This window comes from Xiphophorus maculatus, chromosome 3 (assembly GCF_002775205.1).
Source record: "Xiphophorus maculatus strain JP 163 A chromosome 3, X_maculatus-5.0-male, whole genome shotgun sequence".
NCBI classification, from domain to species: Eukaryota; Metazoa; Chordata; class Actinopteri; order Cyprinodontiformes; family Poeciliidae; genus Xiphophorus; species Xiphophorus maculatus.
In genome coordinates this window covers 15,138,524-15,163,163 of record NC_036445.1, presented here as the reverse complement: position 1 = coordinate 15,163,163, position 24,640 = coordinate 15,138,524, and the positions used below count along the sequence as shown (strand labels likewise).

At 39.5% G+C, this 24,640-nt stretch overlaps 2 protein-coding genes across 5 annotated transcripts in view; one reads left to right on the top strand and one right to left on the bottom strand.

The window, feature by feature from the left end:
- creb5 (cAMP responsive element binding protein 5) overlaps positions 1–16,512 on the top strand; it is a 45,536-nt gene extending 29,024 nt beyond the window's left edge. For all 4 annotated transcript variants that reach the window (XM_005804636.3, XM_023330477.1, XM_023330478.1 and 1 more), the window contains exons 8-11: positions 8,948–9,265; positions 10,496–10,723; positions 11,717–11,825; positions 12,679–16,512. In XM_005804636.3, coding sequence (XP_005804693.1) covers positions 8,948–9,265; positions 10,496–10,723; positions 11,717–11,825; positions 12,679–12,836 — 813 coding nt within the window. In that variant the 3' untranslated portion in view covers positions 12,837–16,512. The remainder of the gene's footprint in view (positions 1–8,947; positions 9,266–10,495; positions 10,724–11,716; positions 11,826–12,678) is intronic.
- A 1,337-nt stretch (positions 16,513–17,849) lies between these two features.
- On the bottom strand, positions 17,850–22,719 carry cpvl (carboxypeptidase, vitellogenic like). Its single transcript, XM_005804635.3, has 13 exons — positions 22,605–22,719; positions 22,246–22,427; positions 22,021–22,142; positions 20,844–20,958; positions 20,692–20,750; positions 20,521–20,600; positions 20,360–20,426; positions 19,787–19,909; positions 19,518–19,649; positions 19,326–19,424; positions 19,047–19,220; positions 18,763–18,945; positions 17,850–18,680 (listed from the first exon to the last, which is right to left on the bottom strand). The coding sequence occupies exons 1-13, from the start codon at positions 22,607–22,609 to the stop codon at positions 18,582–18,584; spliced, it is 1,440 nt and encodes a 479-aa protein (XP_005804692.1). The 5' UTR covers positions 22,610–22,719; the 3' UTR covers positions 17,850–18,581.
- Positions 22,720–24,640: the final 1,921 nt, after the last annotated feature.

Below are 24,640 nucleotides of genomic sequence, written 5' to 3'. Positions count from 1 at the left end.
ATACAGATCTGTTTTGCACATATTTGTGTTGAATGTTTATTGTTGTTGAATAAGCTGCAAAATGCTGACTTGGATTTTTTACAGATGTCTTTTTTTTCTGTTGCCATGGAGTCAAGTAGGCTTAGCGTCATAAATCTGCTGGATGAAAATGTCTACAAGTTTATTCAGCTCAGGAAATAAACAATAAAGGAGCTCCACTGATAATGCTTCCGCAATGTTCCCAAGTCAAATTCTGTAACAATAACGCTGTATACAGAAGTTATACAGATGGAGTTTTATGGACTACAATGAAGAATGTTTATACCCAAGTTATCCATCCTCTATCCGGATTAATTTCTTAGCCTTTCATAACAAGTGTAAGTCAGCCCATTCAAGTCTGCTGCCATGGCTCTCAGCTTGGCAGAGTTGCCTCAAGTATTCTTGGTTCTTGACTTCATGACAAGTGATGGCTAGAAGGTTTGAAACACAGACATATTTGGGCCTTGCCTGCAGCAGAATGGGTTCTGCTGTGCTCTGTTAAAATGAGAGTTAGCACAAAGTTTTCTATTGACAGGTTGTTCTGATTTTGTTCTGATGACTGAAAGAAACGTCCAGGTTTTCCTCCTGACCCGATCTTAGGTCAAATGGTGTGTACTTATGCAGAGTTTTTCTGTTCATACTTGTTCATACCGTTCATCTCATTCACCGAGCCACACATTTACACACATATATAAAGATTGGTTGGCGGCATGGAAAATTGGGATTTAACTCACAACATTCTGACCGAGCAACCACCACCCAAATGTGTCCTATTTACTTAATAAATAGAAAACAACACTGTTTATTTTAAACTGTGTTCATGTATTTGTTGAATATATTTGGACATACATATGTTCCATATTGTTTAGGAGTAATAGAGGTTACAAGTAATCCTGCACAGTAGAACTTATGAAACACTGAATCACTTTTCTTAAAAGATTCTGGCACAAGACAAGACGGAAAACATTGGCTGCTAAGGTCTTTCTTATCTCCCCAGAGATGCTTTTCACTGTCACTATGTTTTCTTGTTTTATTTCTGAGGAGCTTTAGGTTGCCTTATTGAAAGTTAAACCACATACTCAACCTAAAATCTGAAATTCCTTCATTTTTCTGAATCCATTTTTCCAATAGATGTATAAAAAAAGCCTGAGAAAACTTCCTTGACACACTAATGGGTGAAATTACTTTCCTTTGCTTCGACACCTCAAAAGGCACAAAGCGATTTTGGAGACAAATCCACATCTGCTACATTTCAAATCTTCTAAGGTCTGTTTATACGAGGGTCTGTTTATTTGAGCAGATACATGTGACCTTTTGTGTGTGCGTCTGCTCGTGTGTGGGTTGTGGTGTAAGCACAAGTCAGCCAGCGGTGGTGCAGAAAGTTGCATCTGTTTGTCTTTGGATGACCGCGTGTTGTTTTAGGGGTGCTGATGGGGAGGAGTGTATGTGAAGGCCATTTCGTCATGGTTCAGGGCTCATCAATGGCCGTGAGTAAACCAACTGCAATGGACACACAGGCCAGACTGGACTGGTCCAGCCAACATCAGCTTCCCTCTTTTGGAGACAATGAAGAAAATACTCACAGGACTCCAAAGTAGATGGGAGGAATAATACCTGGGTTGTTAGAGATCCGCCTATTCGGTGTAAGAATATAAACCTGATAAACTTGAGTCAGTTTGCAGAACCATCGCATCTGACACTTTTATTAATTTTTAAAATTCAGGTATCTTTTTTCTGTTTTAAAGGAATATTTGCTATACCTCTTTTAAGGTATAGCAGAGTAGCACAGTTTTAAAGAGCTATGTAAAGGTTTGTCTACATACTGATTCTACCATTGAAAATCTTTTTATTGAGATGCTCCATACTGTATGGCACATAAAGTACTGAAGTGCTGAGCATCCACCCATGTGTTGCTGCTTACTCCCTGGTTAGATGACTGAAAAAAGGCTAATTAACTTATACCATATATGACAAATCTGTCTGTTTAGAAATATTTTCACTTTCAGTCAAATCTTGGAAACTGACTACAATATACAGTACATGCCTCTTAGTAGGTAAGCTACAGTTTTATAGCTAAAATGCAAGCAGACAGACTATAGCTAATTAAACACCTAATACCATCTCATGTTGCTATATAAGGCCTGGATGTTCTAGGCATTAAGCACCTGAAAGATAGGATTAAATTGACGTGCTATTTCTCAGGTCTGTATGTAAAAATAACAATACAGTTGTAAAAGCATTATTTCTTCAATAATTAAGATTTTCAGCCATTATCTAGCCGTAGAAATAATTGTCATTGTTTATAGGTTTTTGTTTAAAATGTTGGATACAAAGTGAAACCAAGGTATTTTTAGCCGCGGGTTTCATTCCAATTCTTAAATCTAAGATTGCTCAAAACTGAACCCAGGGCACGTCAAGAGTTTTTTTTAAGACAAAGCTTGAAAACTTTAAAATTGCTTTAAGCACATCGAAGTTACTCTCATTCAAGTCTTCACATTTCAGATGACAGTTGTGACAAGAGTGATGTATTCTCTCTGATCTCGCAGCATGTTAGTATTTAGACATGTGTTTGTGCTTTTCTTTTTCTGTCAGTTTGGGCCATTCTTTGTATTCAGCAGCGTGACAGCGAGGTGTAGTGATAACCATGTGGGCTGCACTGGCGCAGGGCCTTTACATGAGAGGGAACAGTGGGGAAATGCAGACTGGAGTCAGAGGCCCATCCATTAACTTGACAGGGTGCAGAAGCTGCCAGGAGTTGAGCGCATGCTTTGGAGCATGCCTCCTCTGAGGGCGTGTGTGTGTCTCAGCGCGCCCCGTACCGCCCCGGTTTCTCAGAGCACCACCAGAGCGTCTGACCCTGGCAGGGTTGCCAGGCTATGTCCATCTCCCCTGTCTGTGTCTGGAACCACAAGGAGGCTCTGTTCGGTTCGGCTTGGCCCAGTACCCTGAGCGAGGAGAGGAAGGGCGACAGTGCAGCCCGACGCTCCCATCAGACTGTCTGCCTCGACGTTCCCCGAGGAAATCAGTTTAACAGTCCCCAGCTCTTGGCAAGCAGACAGGGTGGGTGGGAGGCTGCAGAGGGGGGGTTCAAAACAGGGAAGAGGTGCATGTGTGTGTGTGAGAAAGACAGAGGAGAGCAGGGGAGGGGAGGTGTTACTGGCTTTCTGGGCGAGAGGGAAATCTAATAAAATTGAACTAATGGGGTTGTGGAATTTTAGGGGATAGAAAGTGGGATTTGCTGGCAGGCACTGGTGAGTAAATGGTGGTGAAAGCAAAGAGGATGGAGCAGGAGCCTTAAACCAAACCCCTGAGTTTGAATATAGCATGTTTAGTTTAGATTACGACTTGGAGAACCGTAATGTGACACATCTCTGGAGCAAATCAGAAGACCACAGCAACATTTTTAGTTCCTCTTATTTCCCTATTTGTAGGTATGAGTGAAATAAGTACTTTTGCTATTAATCCCAAATTTTAAGTAATTATGTTGACATTATGAGTGTTTCATTGCAGAAATATATATTTTTTAAAAACAACAGAAATACTATTTCTGTTTTTAATATTATGCAATTAAAATGTTCATAATATTTATTTTCGTAATTTAGAACTTAGAAGAGTTGAAAGGTTAATATTTGGTGCAATAATCCCTGATTTTCAATTAAAACTTTGAAGTGTTTCAGGATGTTTCACACAAGCTTTTCACTTTCCTGTTGTTTTTAGACTCAAGTTTGTATTTTTAGGGATGTAGGTGAAGTGTTCACTATTCTTCTGCTACCAATGATAGATTTTCTCTGCTGGACCTCTTGCTGTTTAAATTAAAAACTGAAACGCCTCAATTCTGTCTCAGACGAAGGTATAAAAGCCAGGAGTATGTTGTTCATGGCCAAAACTCTTGAGACAGCTGCTGCATGAAGGTAAAATTGCACCTGTTGATCTTAGCTACCAGGTTTCATGATGCATTCAGGGATCAGAAATAGATGGGATTTCGCTAAACCAATTGGAAATACTTTGTGCTCACATTCTGAACCAGTCTTGCATTAACAAAGAGCGAACAGAGATATACAGAAGCTTCAGTATTTATCTCTGGGCTGTTTTTATGGGAAGAGTAAGATCTCCATTTAAAACTTTGATCTCTTTGTCATTAAACTGTGACACCACAGACTGGTTAAATCTTTCCAACCTTCTGTAAGGCGCCAGATAGCACACCGCTCCACTTTTAAGGGGAATAAAAGTGCTCACCCTGACCTTACTAGCTTTGATTTACCCATCCCCAGATAGGTGTGGTCCCCTCCCTATTTGTACCTGCTCCATGCTCCTGCTTTCTCCTCCGAGGGTTAATAGATATGAAGTCATCTGGTGGAAGAGAAACCCTGGTGTGTTCTCAGGAGGTGCCCAGAGCACTCCCAGGGACATCACTCAGAGGCCTGTCGTGTCAGAGTGGAAGCAGCTATTAATAAATATCATTAATGGACAATCACCTGGTATCACCCAAACCACATAAATGTGAGCAGCCTAAAACAACAGAGTGGGAGCTGGGAGGTCAGAGGGCAGAGGTCTGCGAGGAGATAGCTTCCTTCTGTGCAAAAAGCTAGCTGAATCAGGGATTAAAAAAAAAAAAAAAAAATCAATATCCGCCACTACTTTTATCACACTCAGATGCATGAAATGTTCTGTCACACACATGTATTTATGCTGCTGTCTGATAGAATTACGAGGAAAAGAGCCGACCAAGTCTTTATGATGTCCCCTAAATGCCATATTTTTGTCTTTTTGCTTTGTTTTTCATTTTCCTGCAGCAGCTTGGCAGACAGTGGTGGGAAGCACTGCATGCCATCTTACCTGCAAGTAGTCCGCGCTGCCACAGGCTAACACCTGCACTCTTTTAATGACTGTTTTCTGGGATGGCTATGTTGCTGCAAGAGAAATGTAAATGTATGCATGCGTGTGGGGGTGCGTGTGCGTGTGTGCGAGTGTGTGTGTTATTAAAGTAAAATGCACATAGTGGTTAAGTTCCTGTGCTCAGCAGAGTCTGGGGAAATACAACCTTGTGTTAAAATGTCATTAGGGAGCTGATGAAGGTGTTTGAGAGTCACAGCCTGCTCATCATCGCTCTGCTAACGTCCCTTAGTTGCGTCACTGTGGTTCTGGATACAAAGGCTTAAAATTTTGGCTGAACACGACTTAACTCCAGATGGAGGAAGAGCTGACACTTGTGCAGAGATAGCTTCAGGAGTAGACTTGCTGTCACGGTAAGGCCTTCTTCTTTTAGCTCAATTTGCGACTTTGCCATTATTCTTAAATTCTACTTCTTATCTGTTGTTAGATGTTACATTAACAGTGAAGTCTGTGAAGTCTGCCTCAAAAATGACAATAATGATGATTGCACGACTCAATTTCTCACGTTGATAATTTGTGCAAAAATATGCCCTGAAACAGAAAAGGTTGATATGATAATATGATAATATTAGAGTTGGCATTGGGTCTAATGGTCTGAATGAAAGCATCACAGCGTCAGAAATTTTCCTTTAGCTTGCATTCTCTGTGTTTTTCTTTACAGGGTTATTTTGTCATTAAAATCTTATTAAATGAGCACAGTTTTGTTTGTTGTACATTCTCAGTATGTGTTCCACATAGAAATAGGGGTGTTCTACCTCCAACCATCAGCATTTCCCAGCAAAAAAGTCATGCAATACAAACTAGTCAAACCCTTAAAATTTTAATAAAATAACTTTCGGATCAACTTTTAACATGTTTTTTGAGACCGTGGTTGTTTAGGACATAATTGGTCTTAACCCTTCTCAAACTAACTGTGAAGCTTCAGAAATTAACTTGTATTAATGTTAAAATATAGACAGTAAGAGAATGATCTATTTCAAGTAGGATTTTAACTGCTTCTAAAATCACCTTTCTTCAAAAACATCTTGCACTATCCCTTTAATAGTTGTGTTTTAACATAGGATTACTAGGATTGTAATTTTTACTTAATTTTTTTTTTTTTTGCCAGAGCGCCTACTCTTTCCATGAAACAAGAATGATTTTATTTCATGTAGTTATATTTTGAAGTAGTTATTTCTTCATTTCACTGCACCCTATAAATATTTTACTTTCAGCAATATTTTTGGTCAGTTTTGTGCTTTGTGTTCGTAATGCGTCCTAAAACTTCCGCAGCCGCCCCTCGGTTCTCTGCCGCGCCTCTGTACTTTGACACCCGCTGGCCTCTCTGAATTTAGGCTAATTCAGTTAACAAGCACACAGTGCTCCACTGCCAGCTGGAAACCTCCCGGAGACGCTGATAAATGAGCAACCCGTTGTCCCGGACTGATCGTGTTCGAGGAAGAGACATGGGAACCCATCTAATCTCTCCTTACCTCTGGTCTCTTTCTCTTCCACTGTTGCATTTCACTTCCCTCTTTTACTCTTGCCTGAATGAGCATCTTCTGGGTAACTTTGTGTGGACTATAAGGACAATGTGCAATGAACTGGTTTCCTGCTCTTTGAGTGGCGAAACTTTGTATAAACCTGATTGTTTTTCTTTTTGAACACAGGGAGTTCATTTCCACTTTTGGACGCACACCGACAAGGTGTTTAGTCCAAGCTGTGAATTCATTATGTGTCACAATGATGATGACTTCAACTGATATGGAAGCCTTTTAACTTTTGTTCAAGTTGGATTTCAACTTCCTTTCTGTTTCTCCTGTATTTTTTTTTATCTTATATTTGGATCACTACTCACTATTAACACATGTAGGGTGTGGGATGAAGGTCTTTCTATTACTACACCACTGAGATTCTCAGTATGACTGTACTGCTGCAGCGAGCTGCAGGCTTTGTGTACATCCCGTGTGTGTTTAGCTTTTGTGTTATTTTGACACCTATCTCATTGGTCACAAAAAGGAAGGGCTGTGGCGCGTGATACTTAAGGCTCATAAGGCTGCGTTGACGGGAGTTAACAAAGTGTGAGTCTGAGATAGGGTTTGGATTTGTTATCTCTGCATAAGCCCTTTTTAAAACAAACACTTATAAGGTGCAAAAGATAAAGCTGCAGAAATGAAACTTGTGTCACAATGTGTGACATCTCCTGGTATGCCAAACAGAAACTATAGTTAGCTGAAACAGGCTCTGCAAGGTCATAATTTCACTCTGCTGGTTTCATGTGCAACCCTCTGTATCTCTCCCTTCATCAGAAACAAGGTAATAAGAACTAAACTAATTGTACATGTTCTTAAAAATACATAAATGGACTTAAGATAATGCAACCCTACAGATGTGCTCTTCTTTGCTATTTCTTTTTTTTTTGTCTTTTAAAAAGTGATTTACTTGACTCTGCCTCTGGTCATAAGGCGGTGTGAGCGAGGAGCGCAAAGCTGATGTTTTTGCTTCGGCCATGTCTTAGCATCGTGAGCGGAGCCAGCTGGATGCCATTCCCGATGGGAATCATGAATGTGAAGGTTGTTAAAAGATATGGAGCCTTGCACCAAGCATGGACTCACTAGCAGCAGCTGGTTGGCGGGGGGAAGGGAGCACTGAAAGAAATGAGAGCACTGGGAAAGAGTTTTAAAAAAAAAGAAGAAAAAAAGTGGAATTCATAACAGTAGCCTTGGAAGGAATGTCTTTTGCTGCATTTTTGCTGGTAACATTGTGACTGGGACATAGTGTATCATTATAAATATTTCTTAAAGTTTAGATGCCATTCAAATCTACATATGTCACTTTACATATATATATATATATATATATATATATATATATATATATATATATATATATATATATATACTGCTCAAAAAAATAAAGGGAACACTTAAACAACACAATATCACTCCAAGTAAATCAAACTTCTGTGAAATCAAACTGTCCACTTAGGAAGCAACACTGATTGACAATCAATTTCACCTGCTGTTATGCAAATGGAACTTTGTACAGAACAAAGTATTCAATGAGAATATTTCTTTCATTCAGATCTAGGATGTGTTATTTGAGTGTTCCCTTTATTTTTTTGAGCAGTGTATATGTATGTATATATATATATATCTGCATCTGTGCTTTTTCCCTCATGTGATGCCCAGAAAAACAGAGCGGAGCAGACGGGGCATTTGGTAAACATGAGGAACACAACTGAACCTTTACTGAGTCTCCCTCAGGTCTCGCTCATAGAGGACTCAGACTCAGCCAGGGCTAAGTAGACCTCACAGCTAAAGCAACAAACCTTCCTTTAGCTGGGTCAACAGTCTGACATTCACACCTCACCAGCAGGTTCATCTCAGCAGGCAGCATGCAGGCTCATGAAAAAATAGTCTATTGGGAATATGAAGAGGAAGGATTGGTATGAGGATAGTTGGGAAAGGTGCAGAGCAGGAATGACAGGAGTGAAGGGGAGAGCGAGGACAGGCTAAGTGGTTTTGATTTGTTCACCTGACATGGATTTATGAAGCCACTTGTCTTGTCATCTTCAGCAAATGCTCTCCACGTCTTAATCAGCTCACTGGAGATACACAACAAAACAGTGCTTGAGAAAGAGATTTGTACCTCATGAAAGGTTGTACATTTTTATAAGCTATAAAATAGTATTCCAGGAATCTATGACAAAGGATTGAAAAATGTATATTTACAAATAATTTTCCACCCAGTCATAGTGAGCTGTATTGCAAAGAAGAATGGGTAAAAATGAAGAGAAATACTCCAGACTTGCATCTGTGATGGTAGCATAATTCTAGTTTTAAAAAAAGGTCCAACCAAGAACTGGGTTTGCAAATTGCCCTGTGGACAGAAGGCATTTGTACAAAATAATGCAAAAAAAAAAAAAAAATGCAGAAAGGGCCCAAGCTGGTTTTCAGATCTGAGATTTTCTTGCTACAATGCAACACTGCGGCACCTTTCAGCCACACTGAAAACACAAAATTAAATGTTGTGTATATCTCTTTTCTCCACGCAGAGGCTGAAAGCTGCCCTCTCCCACCACCCTGGTGCCATCCCCAACGGCAACATGAACTCCATGGGCCACATGATGGAGATGATGTCAACAAGGCAGGAGCAGGGCAACCATCATCACATGCACTCGCACCCGCACCAGCACCTCCAAGCACCTCCCCACACGTACCAGCACCACGGACACCACCACCACAGCCAGGGCCACGGGCAGGGCACACACCACCACCCACAGGGACACAACCCTCATCACAACTCCCACAATCCTCACCTTCTGCCCGGGCACCCACACCAGACATCACCGCACCCTCCTATGCACTCACAGGTAAGAGAAGCCAATTCCCAGGGTTTGAGCTCCAAGGCAAAGCCGCATGTTTCATAACACATTAAATCTCACACTCAGTGAGAAGTCACTGACTAATAGAGGGCTATGCTTCAGTAGCCCTTTGTGTAGTTTTGGAAGAAGCTATTAGTGGTTTAATGCTCAAGCATTGCTGAAATGATGCTTAAAATTAGAAGGTTAGTGGACAAACCCATTTCCCCCCCTCTTGCATCCTCAATGCCAGCTAGTTTCCTGGCACGCTTTTCAGAAAACGCTTTTCTTCTCAGGTTGGTCAGCCGCAGGTCAGAGCTTGATGCCTGTCATGAGGGCATTGCTTAGAGTGGAAGTCATAAAGTGGTGGTTATTAAAGATGCTCACAAATGTCTTTTGGAAATTTACTCTCACCTCATCTTGCACCAATGAGCTGTAGACATGCGGCGACATGAGAACTTCTGGTCCAAGAGGAGTGCTACAGACGTTAGTCCCAATGTTGCGCTGCAACCACTGATCAGAATCCTGGACGTTGTTATCTGTGAATGGATGTGGTTTAATTTAAAACTGATGCTTACAGCATTATGACTTTCTCCTCTTATTGTTGCCATTATTTGCAGTGTCAATCATTTTGGATAAAGCACAGTCAGACTAGAAGAATTGCAACTCATTGTATGTTCCAGATGTAGCATTAAGGCATTAAAGCAACCCGTTCTGTATGCACAGCTGCCATTAAAGCAGCTTGTGTGTTTTCCATGGTTCTCATAAAAATGGTAATGATCTGAACACTGAAAACACTTGACTTTGCCAAGGAGACGTCAAGATCTGTCAGAGCACGTACGTTTTTAGAAACGGGCCTTTTCACTATGTCTGCTGGTGTTAGTCTGAGTGGAAGTGGGCGTTGGAAAACTGCCTCCTGACACCTCTTTAACAAGGTGGGCAACTCTGGTGAATCAACCCAGTCACCCACTCAGTCTTTCACTTCTGACGCACGCAGCGCGGCTCCTGAGGCACGTGCTGCAAACAGATGTTGTTTTTGGGGAAGGTGCTAGGCATTAAAAAACAAGGGGGAGATAATGTATAGATGTTTACACACAAGCTGCTTTGAGGCCAGCGCAGTGGTGACAGCAGACAGCTTACGGGCTGTTTTCCAGATGCCAGAGAGGTTGCACATTACGCAGACAGACGCTGTGTCATCCCGGAGATCCCAATAATGATCATCCTATGTGCCGTCTGTTTCAGATGTCACCTGCAACCCAGCAGATGCAGCCCACGCAGACGCTGCAGTCCCCGCCAGCCAGTGGCGGGCGGCGCAGACGGGTAGTGGACGAGGATCCGGATGAACGGCGGCGAAAGTTTCTAGAGCGAAACAGAGCGGCTGCGACTAGGTGCAGGCAGAAGAGAAAAGTGTGGGTGATGTCCTTGGAGAAAAAGGCTGAAGAGCTCACTCAGACTAACATGCAGCTTCAGGTATAAAGATGAAACTCTTCATTTATTCATGTTGCAGTGTGAAATTCTAAGCTGTGTGCCTTGCAAAATATTCACATCCCTTGAACTTTTTTTTAAAACATTTTTCATGATACAAGCACAAACTTAATTTCATTCATTTGTTATTTTATGTGGAAGACCAACACAAAGTAAAATGCAACCATGGAGTGGAAGGAAAACTGTACATAGCCATGAATTTGTTTAAATAAGACCTGAAAGGTGTGATATGCAGCAGATCTGCACTTCGTAGAACCATCTTGTGGACCTAGCTTTACAGACACAGACGTGTGCATTCTTCTTTGTTAAACAACTGAATCTCAGTCAGCTTGGATGGTGAGCATCTGCGGGAAGCAATTTTCAAGTTGTGGTAAGGTCACTCAAACACATGAACATGCTGTGATCTAAACCAGTCCGTCATAGCTCTGGTTATATGATCGGGGTTGTTGTCCTGCTACCAGTTCCAAATCCTTTGTAGTCTCTAAAGCTCTTTCCGCCGGGCTGCCTTGTAATAAGCTCCATCCATCTTCTGAAGTTGTAACTCTGACCATCACACTGAATTTCATGTGCCGGTTGATGAAAAGTATCCTCACAGCATGATTCAGCCTCCTCCATGTTCCACAGTGGAAATTGTGTGTTCAGAGTAACTTGGAGTGTTATTCCATGACACATGCACAGCGCCAAATGTAACTTTTTGAGGTCAAAAAGATCTCATTTTATATGATAATCTTGTTATGCATGTTATTTGTGTGGTTTGTGCCAAACAGTGAACATTACTTTTTGTTTGCAAGAATTTCCATTTTCTTGCCACTCCTTCATTAAGCCCAGACTTGATGATTTAATGGCTAATAGATAACTTATCTGATAGGCACTTTGTGTTGGTCTGTCAGATACATATTAATACTTTTGCAAGGCACTCTAAATAGTAGTAAATTGTATTCCTTGTTTACCACTACTAAAAACTGCCTTTTTTTTCAGAATGAAGTGACCATGCTAAAGAATGAGGTGACCCAACTCAAGCAGCTTCTGCTCACACACAAGGACTGCCCCATCACCACTATGCAGAAAGAGTCCCAAGGTTACCTCAGTGAGTAGCCCAAAACATAAACACAGATGAACCCCATGCACACACACATTTTGGAATATGACCAAAACTACACCTTCCCTGAAGAGCCTTAGCCCTGCAGACGTAACTCTAAGGTGTCTGCCAGGACTCTTCGCTCTGATGTGCTGGTATCCAGGTCCCACGGTCGCCGCAGGACTCTTTCTTTCGCACCAGGGTGTTGCACACTTTGGTAGCCGGCCCGGATTGGGAGTTGGTCGTCTAAATCTTCTGAGAGACAAAATTTTCCATTCAACAGCTGCACTTTGCACAGGGAGTCAACGTGAGAAAACCCTGACAGTCTACAAATTGGCAAAATCTTACCAATGCCCACAACCATTGTGACTTTTTGGATTGCGCTTCAGCTCAGCTTCACATGACATCAGAGCTCCACCCTTTGATACGGACTCAAGTGACGTTTTCATGTAAATGGGATGAGGCACCTCCCTGTGCTAGCAGAGGAAAATAAGGCTCACATCCCCAATGGCTGAATGGCTCTTTTATGCAGGCGAAAGCCGCATCCCAGACAGGGCAGGAATGGCTTTCATTGATGAGTCTAGCTTGTGTGCAGATGTCATCTTCAATGTGTCTACAACTCATCAGCATGTTTACGGGCTTAACTGATCCAATTTACAGTATCTGTCCTATTTTTGTTTTTGGAATGTTACGTGTACTAAAGAAATATTTGTAAATTAAAAGCTATTTTTTTTACCAATAAATTGCTTCTTTCTTTACTATTATGAAATGGTTTGTGTTTATTTTTGTGTTTTAGCAAGGTTTTTTGTTGTAAAACTTACACATATAACTATCCTTAGTGATGTCTCTGCTGTGTCCTCAGGTCCAGAGAGCAGTCCGGCAGGCAGTCCAACCCCAGCATGCTCCCAGCAGCAGCAAGTCATCCAGCACAACACCATCACCACCTCCACCACGACTGTAGGGGGCGGCACTGTGCACGGACAGGCTAACCACCGCACAGACATTAACCCCATCCACTAGGTACTGGAGAGTATAATGTTTTCAGCTCCCCCTCTTCTTTTCTGAGGGTTACCAGCTGCACACGCTGCCCCCCTCTACTAGGAGAAAAACCTGAAAAGACCAGCGCGGCTGCTCTATATACAGTAGCTACAGTATATTTTTATAGACCAACCCTGTTAACGCGCAGTAGCTCTGTGGTTTGCTCAGTCTTGTTTTTTTCTCTGCTTTTTTTGTGCAATTGGCTGAGAGAAGGGTTGTTGCCGATCACCAACAGCAGTTTTGGAAGTTTTTCTATTTTGTTCTGGTACAAAGCTGACTAAGGTGGCTATGGAACCAGAGAAAGGAGCCAAAAAGCATCTGATTATCTTCACCAGAATCATGTCTTAGATTTTGTATGCATAATGGACTGAATAAGAAGTCAAATCATTACCTGTGCAAGACAGACAGGTGGACTTCGGTATCGTGTGTTTGACACAGAATCCGAGTCAAACTGGCGCTATACCTTTGTAAAGACTTAAAGCTGGTATGACTGTTAGCATTCACCCTGTCACTATAAGTCTTAATGAGCTTTATAATAATCTGCATGACAGTGATGATACCTTGCAAACAAACGGAAGCAATACATAGCAGTGTTGATTATCGTCTTTACTGTATCCCCGCATTATGATCAGAGTGACCAAAACATTTGATGTTGTGTCAGCTACAGAACTGAACACTGTGATCCCGGTGAGGCAGCTCAGGGGTTGAGACCAACTCCTATGCTCTGCAGGACCAACTCAAGCTTTAATCGTTGAAGACTTTTATTTGTCTGTGTCGAGTGTTTGGATTTAAATTCCAAATTAAATTTATGTTTGATTGTGTGAATGCATGTGAGTACTGTATAGTCATCTTTTTCCTTCTTTTCTGTGCAGAACAAAGTTCAGTTAGAGCAGAAAAAGAGAGAAGCTCGTGAGAAAACAGGAGAATTTGGGAAATTTCTTTCCTTTGGGGAACAGACATTTAAGCATTTCTTTCTTGATGTACTTTCCAAGTTATCACAATGTGCCTGAATCTTTTTTTTTTTATCTTTGTTTGCTTACGTAAAACAACTTTGAAAATTTTTTATAGTGTGTTACTACTTTGTTTATATTTGATGCATATTAGAGATTTACTTTTCCATAGGTAAATAAGTATTGAGCATATTTATGTTTTTCTCATGACAGTCATACTGCATGTCTGTAACTGCCCAGGTAGTACCTACACATAGAGAAAATAAATCCAAGTTATGCCAGATATTGTGTAAGGATGTGGAATGTCACAGGGAATGAGTATTGAAGATGCTTACTAAAATGTATGTGATCTAATATGAAAAGGGAAAAAAAGCCTTTTTGAACCGTTTCAGAACAGACATAAGGAAATTGAGTTCATTAGTTGGTTAGATTTGATCCTGATCTGTCCGTCTACATACCTGTTCCAGTTCTTGATTTCTCTGCAACTTTCCTCCGTGCACTATGAGCTTTAGTTCCTTCCAAAGATTGTTAATTGGATTCCAGTCAGATGATTGACTGGGCCATTCCACTGTATTTTCTTTTTCTAAAACTAAGTCAGTTTCCTTGGCTGTTTGTTTGGGATCAGTGTCTTGTCTAAAAACTTATCTTCATTTCACCTTCAGATTAGTTATAAATATGTCCCTTTACATATTTCTACTCATCTTTCTATTGCATTAAGCCTGCCAGTATTAAATTACTTTCTAATCTCAATGTTAGTGTTGTGTTTTGGGATAGTATAATTCTTAATTCGTTCCCCTAATATGGTGTGGACAATGACACTCAAACAGTGTTATTTTGTTCTTAAGCTGAACAGACTATATTTCCCTGTGTTTATATTGATTTCACTTCAGCAGTGGAGTCTTGTGCAGTGAATGCATAGAGCCTAATTCCAGGTGTTTCTTAAGAACTCTGCAAGTAGTCCTAGGCTCTTTTAAGCAATTTTTCTTGTCTCATCTGTCAGAGACTTTGACAGAACAGAACACCTGTTTGTTCCCCTGACTGTGCTCACAGAAATCCAGAAACCTCTCTTTAACCAAAACTACCAGCATCTTTTGCTGCAATCACTTTGTGACGGTTATGAGAGATTTCTTTGCTTTTACTCATCATAAGATACTTAATGCGTGATTTCCTGCTAATAAGAAACATTTCTTTTAACCCAACAATTAAATACTATTAGTCAGCTAATGGGGTGCAGGATTTGTTTTTTCTAAATACTGCCAGATTTTAGTGGTTGTTCTTCTCTTTCTTGATCTTTTTAAATACTTTTTAAGTGTTCAATACTTATTTCCTGTGACACATTTGTTTGATTTTTTTTTATGTTACTTAGTTTGTGACTGATATGTGGCATTCATTTCAGGGCAGTAGCCTCACTAGAAATCTATGTACTGAGAAAAACATTGATGTGTTAAATAGTTGTTTCCAATTCTCTATTTTTGCCCTTTTCTGTCCCCCCCTGCGTCCTCAAAACTTCTCATATCTTCTCATATCAACCACATCTTGTCTTTATCTCCTCTCCTGAATGACCAGAAATGTCAGTTGAATTGCATGCAGACCATGATGCACTGTGTTTTGCAGCAACATGGGTGAAATACATTCCACTGGCAGGTGGAGTGATCACAGAGTTGTCTATGCACTTTTGTCCTCTGATGTGACAGAGGGTAGAATAGCCATATTAAAAGGTCAGAGTAATTCTCAGCGATCTCCCATCTTCACACACCAGCGAGAAAAACGTAGCGTGTTTTGCCTTTTTTTTTTTTTTTCCGAGAGGCCATACCTGCCTTGCATCACAAGGAGACCTAAAGTATCGGTATGGATGTCACACCGTTTAACTTGTGCTCTTGTTTTCAAAAAGTTTCTCTTCCCATTCATGCTAGGCTGTTGAAGGGTTTGGGGAATTGTAGCTTTTATGTAGTCTCTTGATGTCGGAGCCTGCATGTGCAGCTCAGTATGAGTGATGAAGAGAGAGAGAAATTCTCTTAAAAAGGGCTTTGTTGTACCACCCCTCTGACTGGAAGCTTGCCTTATTTTTAGTTTGTAAAACTAATGACGGAGATGATGTCTGAATTACCATTCCGAAGTAATCTTTTGCATGAAAAGAAAAATAAAATGTTAATGACCTCAGAATACTTTAACTGGAATCATTAAGACTTTGAAGTTGTATATAACTTTACTCTCTTTGGCTCTGAATTTGAATTTATTACAGAGAAAAACATTTGTTACTCTTTCGGCAAACTAAACGGTCAGATGGAAGTACAACGTGTGCATATCTGTGTGCAGCATCATATTGATGATGTTGTGACTGTATTATTTGAAATTTAAATATATAAATATTGTACATATCATTAATTTCTATAATCATGTACATGTATTGACACCACCTTTCTTTTTGAAGGGAGTATAAAATGTGTGGTACGTTTGTAAATAATGTTTTCATAGCACTTGTTGCCTTTTGTTGTACGCCTAAACATGGAGACTCGTTCCAGCGCTTAAAAACATGTTTATATGAAATGAACTGATGAATGCATTCTTGCCTGCATAACTTTGTACAACATTTTGTGTGTTTGTGTCTGTAATTATGTTGCCTTTGTTTTATTTTGCATTTGTACAGACATTTAATATCATTGCAGTTACATTACGGTATGAAAATAAAGCACTTGTTCTGTAACATACGATTTAGTATTTTCTGTGGTTTAGATTCACTTGTGTGGAAATGGATTTTTGGTGTGTGTGTGTGCACGTAATCCTGTTAAAGGTGATATGATCAACTGTCCTTGAAAAAAAATAACAGCTCATTAAATAGTTAGATGCTTTAAAGGTTTAGAATGCTCATTAATTATTAAGCTGTCTAGACAGCTTGATAGATGCCTGATGAAATAACATGGCAGTTAACGTCAGTGCATGCATGCCAGATTCATGCAGATACAGTAGATGCAGTTTGCCAGTTACAATCACATACAACCACATTAACATCCCTGCAGAAATGTTTCCATTTTTGAACTTATTTGTTCAAGAAATGCTCCAGGTGGCTTCCTTTTGCACTTTAAAAAAGTATCATTTAGAAAAATACGATCACCAGAGGATAAACCTCTTAAATATATAAAATTTAATTCAAACGACTAAACAAATCAAAACAACTTATTCAAAAATATCAGGAATTTTTAATACTTTTAAACTAGCATTGTAGAAAATCTGAATAGCACTTCTACATCTACAAGTTTGGAAAGCAATGGCTCAAATGAAAATGAATAGTTATGGTGTTTTTATATACACTGCTCAAAAAATAAAGGGAACACTTAAATAGGTGTTTAACACTTAAAGTGTTCCCTTTATTTTTTTGAGCAGTATATATATATATATATATAAGGACAATATGGCTCACCACCCACAGTCATGTTCCCTTAAGGACTGGCAGAAGCAAGTAAAGGCAAAATAAGTTTTGTCGAAATTATTTGTCTGTTTCTTATGGGGATGTGAAGACTTAGCGACTGTGTTGTGCACAATGTAAGCTTTGTAAAACAAAATTGCAGATCCCATTTGCATGATCTTTAAGTTGGTATTTGATCCTATTTACAGCAATAAATAAAAGGCTATGTTGCTGATTTTTAAAAACGCTGGATGAATTTAATCTCTTAAATATATCTTTGTTTCAGAAAATCATCCATGACCAATTTTTGAATTTTTGAAAATACACTACTCTCTAAATTGAACCGACTCTTCATTTAGAAATATTTTGTTTACTTTACCTCAAAGAATAATTAATGTAAAAAAAAAAATGTTTTTTTTTTTTTTAAAATAACACAAATGAGTTGGTCAAACCTGGATGTGTAGGCTTATTTTGATTACCAAATATTTACATTTTTCTTGAAAGAAAAACTGTTAAGAATGTTTCAAACCAAAATAAAGTCTATCCATCTATAAATTTGTACCAATTCAAAAGGATGAAAAGTTTAAGATCTGGCAAGCCTAAAAGCTGGAAACACAAACTCTCCAAAAATATCACAACTTGTTTTCTACAAGAATGCTTTAGAAGGAAATCTGTCTCATCAGATATGGTGTGATATTTGTAACCATTATAGACATGTTTTTCTTTCAGTGTTATCAGTTAAAGTTTCAATGAACAATGAATCTTCTAATCTTTTATGTTTTAAATTAGAAATTCATACTGCTTTTTCAAATAATTGTGAAAAGAAGGCAGGCTGAAAATATTCATGATGTAGCAGATTCATCTGTCAAACATGTTACATATTTTAGGGATTTATTCAACAATCTCTCAAATTAAAATTAATCAAAGATTTAACTGTTTTCACAAAATGTCACCATCATTGACCATGATGTGATCAGAATCTATTTTTTTTTGTCTGCAGTTGCAGTTCACTGAATTACAGCGACCCCTTGTGTGCATTTTCAAAATTACCAATACTTGTAAAAGCAAGATCATGTAAAATTCTAAACCAAAACATTGAAAACTAATAAAACAAGCCACTTTTTAAAACACACACAAAAACCATTTCAAATCGATCTGTGTAAAAATAAGAAAAACAAAATTGTCAACTGAATTCAAGTCATTGAGAAATTGTATAAATTCATTAGTGGTGACCAATTTAAAGAAATAAAATACTTTTCTTTTAAACTGTTGCAAAACTATATACAGAAACAGTTCATTTACATTTGTTTTGACAATCAAAGGTCTTTAAAATCAACACAAGTCAATCAGTGTGTTCTATATATTAACACCATTTCACACCCATCCCTGTGTTGACAAGAATCTGTCGATCATATCAAAGGACCTTGCCGGCTGGTCGTAAGGCAGGATGTGGCCTCCTCCTCTGATGATGACCTGGACGGGTTAAGAGGATTATTCAAAATGTCGGCTCATCTGCATGTAGCATTTGTGGCGTCTGTCCTCCACATCTGCTCACCTGGAAAAACTCTCCGACTTGTCTGACATAACCTGCCACCTCCGTGTCGCCGGGCTGGAGCTTCCAGTGGAACCGGGGAGCGGTTTTATACTCGGCGGCTCCGCTCCAGTTGACAGTTGGTAGAAACCTCTCGGTCAGAGGAGCTGCTACAATCACATCCAGCTGACCGCTGTAGATTAGGACCTGTACAAATGTTCCACATTTGTTTTTGTATTTTTTTTTATTAAAAATTTTATTTGAGAAATTGCTAAATTCTTTTGAATGAAATCTCTGTTGTGTATTACCCTATAGTTGTCCATCAGAATCCCCAACCATGGTTTGATGCTCTTCATGACATCCTGCACTAGGTGCTTCTCCACCTCGGAGCCGTCATGGAAGGTCAGGTTACCCACATGGATGGCTTTCCGCACATCAGGCAAAGTCACAAACTGGGAGAAGTACTCCTGGTCTTCAGGTTCCTATGAAAAAAAAACCAACCAAAAAAAAAACATGGAGAATGCAGTGATGTATGAAAGCATTGAAAAGTTTTCAAAAACCTGACAGCAGCTCTGATTTCAGACTACCTGGCATGTCATGTAGTTATAATAGTTGGTGCAGCCTGTAGCATTTTGGAAAAAGGACGGATACGGATCCACGTCTCCATTCAGCAAAGAGTCAAAAACCTAAAGTTAGAAAAGGAAATGGTTTACCATAAAGGGATGATTAATAGTTAATCCAAATCAATGACGACCAACATAAAGTATCCTGGGTTCTACCTTAAAAGCCTCCACCCATTTCTGCTGCTGGATGAGTTCCACGCCGAGGTCCGTCTGCTTGTCCACGTACTGTTTTTGGAGTTTGTCTATCATTCCTGTCTGATACAGAAACTCTCCATAACCACCCAGCATCTGATGGCGAGAGAACAGAGAGTTGAGAGCGAACATACAACGTCAATACATCTGGAATACGTAGCTACAGGGAAATAAAACGTAGCATGCCACATCTGAAGGGACATCACAGATTTAAATTTTTGCATGATACCAACCAGTTCTGGATCACAGAGTCCGTCACCAATAGCCATGCCCTTAAAGTTGATCTTCACCTTTGCCGTGGGGTTGTTTTTGTGGATGTAATAGGAAATGGCAGGAACATATTTTCCTGCGTATGACTGCAGAAATAAAAGCAAAAATACAAAGTGAAGACCACATCTAACCTTAGAGTCTGAGACGCTTATGTATTTACACTATGCCAGCTTTATCCAATCCAGTTTAGGCAGCAACAACAAAAAAAGTATTTAAACAGCCAGTTAGAAATATGCCAGAAGTTTTCTGCAACTTGGTAAGGCACACATATTCAAGTGTTTTCTGTATATATATATATATATATATATATATATATATATATATATATATATATATATATATATATATATATATATATATATATATATATATATATATATATATATATGAATGCATATTCTAGTTTGAAAATAATGAGTGTATTTACAGCTTACTGAAACTGTACAGTGGTAGTTGCAATCTGGATTCATAGATATTTGCATAATAAAACTAATTCAAGGGTTTTAATGTGAAAAGATTGAAAGAAAAAAACTTACCTCCCCAGTTGCATAAAACTCATTGGACTGATACTCAGGAAAGAGTTGGAAGAACTGTGTTAAAGCACTTTTAAAAAGGAAGAGAAAGTGATAAGTTAGATGCAAATAAAGCACAAAAACCTCAAAGAAATGGGAATCAGTAGCTGAGCAGGAAAGCAGACCTGTACAGATCTCTGCCAACATCATCTTGGTTCTGAGCAAAGCCTCTGTCATCATCAGTAAAGCTGAAACCTGTTCCAACCTAAAAAAAATTAATACACTATAGTAAAAGATCTGTTTCAATTATGTATTCGTTTCATTATTTAATTTTTGAAGTGAAGGAAAATAAATACCGGATTGTCAATGTACAAAACTGAATATCTGCTCGTCCATGAGTAATCCCTTAAACCGACTGCAAAGACAGAGAAAGACTGAGACTAACAAAAACTGTGTCAAACAGAGCATTACCACATCTGCTGCTCGTCTCTGGCAGATCATGCATTACCAGTCATGTTCTTGTACACCACATAAGGTCCGTGTTCCACAAAGAGACCGAACATGGAGGTGCCGCCTGGTCCACCTTGCAGCCAGAGCAGTACTGGGGCTTTGTTCTGCCTTGTCTGGAAATCAGGGATAGGACAGGTCATAAAATTAATAAATCAGCACCACCTAGTGGTGAGGTGAATTTTAAAAAGTAGAAGCCAAAGGTTGAACATCTTTTTGTTGCACTCTGGTAGAGTTATAGATTATATTAGTATGATTCTTACAGTATGATTAGCATAAAGTACTTTTGTTAGTAATTTTGCATGGAAATATGTGGAATTACTAAGGTCTGAAGTTTCTATGCATTCCTCATTGCCATGAATCTCATTAGAGCTTTCAACTATTTAACTTTATTTTTCTTTGGATTGTATAATTTTACAAACAAGCAACTTGCATAATAAATTCAAACATGTGAACCCATTTCTTATTGATTTTAGTTTGCAGAAGATCGATTCAGTAACAACTGGATGTCAGAATAGTGTAAATGCTTCACACACACACACAGTTAATGCTTCTCACTACACACAGAAAGTGGAAGATAACATTCTGAAAATCATCCAGACGGTTCATGGGTTGACTAACTCACACCTCAAGTTAGAAAAGGAAACTTGAACCAGTAAAAATATATATATTGCTCAAATATATTTGAGCTTCTTAAAGTGATTTTGTTCTTCTTTAAGTTTTCCAATTGTAACTTGCATTTATTTTCACCAACATTTAAACTGCCAGAGTCCTCATGCGAGTGCAAATGTCTGACCAGACTCAATTATAGCTCTTGTAAAACAAAGTGCAGCTGAAATTGCAAATTGAAGAAGTTTGTCTTTTATTGACTGTCAGGAGTTGGCATGTGACTCTTAGTGCACTGGTAAAGTTTTTGATCAAAACTAAAAGTTACTGATTACTAGATGCAGCAGACAACCACTGCGAGCTTTCAAAATGGTCTCGACTTGTTTTGCAGCGGTAATTGTCATGAAAGGGATTCCTGACGATCACTGTTGACTGAAAGATTAAAGGTGAATAGTGTGGAGAAGACTTTAGTTCCTCAACAACAACAACAACAAAAAACACGATATTTTTGAAACTGTTGAGCACAACAGGATGAGTGAGTGTCATGCTGTAGAGGAAGCAGCTGAGCTCACCATTTGTGCAGGGAAGAACCAGAAAAAGAGGTTGCTGTTGAAGGTCTTGTTGACTGTGAAGTATCCAGAGTAACTCTTGACATTCGCCCCAGGCATTTTTCCAACCATACTTAGTTTCCTGGCTGTTAACAAGACGTATCAGTGCAAAAACAAAGTTAATGTCGCAGAAAAACGTCGTGTTGTTTATGTGCTATGCATTTATGCAACGTAAGAACTTGCTCTTACCTTCATCTATGGCGCCCTTCTCCAGATAGGGAGTGATAAACAGAGGAGCCCCGGGGTCCACTCCATTCAGACCGCTGACTCTGTGAGATTTCCTGCAGAAAAACGACGAGCAGCTCCGTGCGGCGGCTGCAGGGCCCAGGCAGGCCCAGAGGAACAGGAGAGCCAGAGTTTCCCTCAGCATCCTGAAAACAGGTACAGGTTTCATATGAGACTTTATATCAATTTCATACCAGACCGTCGCGTCCTCTTTCCGTTGTGAGTCTCAAACGCCGCACCGAGTCGGATTTCACCAGAGTCCCACCGCAGAGGAACCATGACGCTTCCTGCTGTAGGCCAAAGGAGAGCTGGTCACCACTCACCTCATTCTCTCGCCGTCTCTAAAGAAACGAGGCAAATGTCAGCTTCAACTAAAGGAATGTACTACCAGAGCGATTAAAATGCCTTTCACTGTGAGCGTTAGTCACGTGACCAAACCTTAGGTCACGTGAGCGGTAACCACGTGGTTTCTCTTCTAAGTGCAGTTGCTAAATTGAGCCCTGAACGATGTTTCGCAGGGAAATTGACAGGTACGATGTTTCTTCTAAACGGCATTGCTCTGGCAAAATATCTGGCTGCCTATATGTTGGCTAAGTAGAATAAAAATCATCACCGTGAATTCAGAATTCACTGAACACACTCATTTGTTTCTGGAAAGTGCAATATAAGAAGTTGATTACTTCTGAGAACAGACTTTGAATTAAACACTGATCTGACAAAACCTACTTAATTTAGAAGAACTAATTTTTCTCCTGTTTTTATTTGCTGAATTATCAACGATACCTTGCAAAAGTTTCCATTATTTTTTTTTTTACTCTTCTTTAACCACTTTTTGCCATTTGAACTTCAGTGTATTTTATTGGGATTATGTGACAGATTACAACAAAGGAGTGCATATCTGGGATATATCTTGTGAAGATAAAATGATGCAATGTACTTAAGATGTTTTCAAATAAAATTCTGAAATCTGTAACCTGAATTTCTATTCAGCCATTACCTTGACACCCCTAAATAAATGACATATGTAACACATTCCCTTCTGAAATCAATAGAGATCTCTACAGAGTTCATTTGTGTAATTTAAACTAGTATTTAAATTAAAGTATTAACCCTTCTGTTCTGTGAAGGCTTAGGGAGTTTATTGGAGACAACTGAACAACCAAACGCATCACAAAGAAGTCACAAAGCAGACAGATCAAGGAGAAGTTATGGAGTAATTTAAACCAGTTGTGGGTTATAAATATCCCTTCTATTAGTGACTGAAAACCAACTACACAGCACTCTAAACACTAGCGGCAGTCTCATGTTCTGGGGATATATTTTTTTTAATAAGGAACAGGAAAGATGCTGAAAGTTGAAGAGAAAATGGATGGAGCTTCGCAGGACATCAGATGGAAGCAAGTCTGTTGCAGAGGATGCAAAACATGGGAGCCTCGAAAAGGGCTGAGGATCTCCTTCCATCAGGACAACTAAGCTGAATGGCTGGTGAAACTGAACAATGAAAATTCTCATGATTTAACCAAGAGAGCAAATATATTTTCACATAGTTTGGATGATTCCCAAAAAATCAAAAATTTATTTATAAAGGGGGAGATGGAACTATCTCATGCTGCACTGCAGCAAAACAAAAAAAAAACGTAATTATTTGGATGTTACTAAAATAGCTGTATAAAACGACTTCAAAATTACATTTAAGAATTTTACACTTAGTTGAAAATACATTAAATTATTCATTTTTAAAAAAAAGTCTTTGTAGGTTGTACCTAAAATCTTGTACATAGCGAAATGACCACCAGATGGCGCCAACACCCAGACGTTCATTCCGCTCCTCCATCGTAACACGAGACAACATGGTTTCTGATGAAAATAACGCCTCAGCTGGTGTCATGTGGTTTAACCAGTCGGACTGTCCCCTGACTTTTTAAGCAGCAGTTTTGAAAAAAACAAAACAAAACAACAACAACAAAAAAACCACCAGTCTGGGATTTTACAGATAGAAAAAAAGAAAACCCCAACTCGGTTGTTTTCTCCTCTGTTCTTTTCATTGACGACGCTCCAAACTTTCGCTTTAAGAAGGCGCGTCTACGCTGCGGTGTGTTTATCACAGCCCTTAAAGTGGCACATGGAAACCAAAGCTGATCGGTGCATAGAGGAAACCTCCGGCATTTCTGCTTGGTGAGAGGAGACGCTTCCGTGAGGCTGATCCACGGAGCGTGTTGTGTTCTGATTGTGGGTATATATGCGGCAGCCCCCACACCGCGCCGCGCCGCGCCAGGGGGGGGGGGAAAGGATCAGCAGATTCCGACAGATGGACGGACTGGTGGTGGGCTCGAGATTTAAAGGAAGCATGAAATAGTCA

Excerpts from the sequence above, each read along its gene's own strand:
- cpvl (XM_005804635.3), bottom strand. Across the intron at positions 20,959-22,020 it reads GGTTCTTCCCTGCACAAATG|ACAAGGCAGAACAAAGCCCC; the intron begins GTGAGCTCAGCT and ends CCTGATTTCCAG. Across the intron at positions 20,601-20,691 it reads TTTTGTACATTGACAATCCG|GTTGGAACAGGTTTCAGCTT; the intron begins GTATTTATTTTC and ends AATTTTTTTTAG.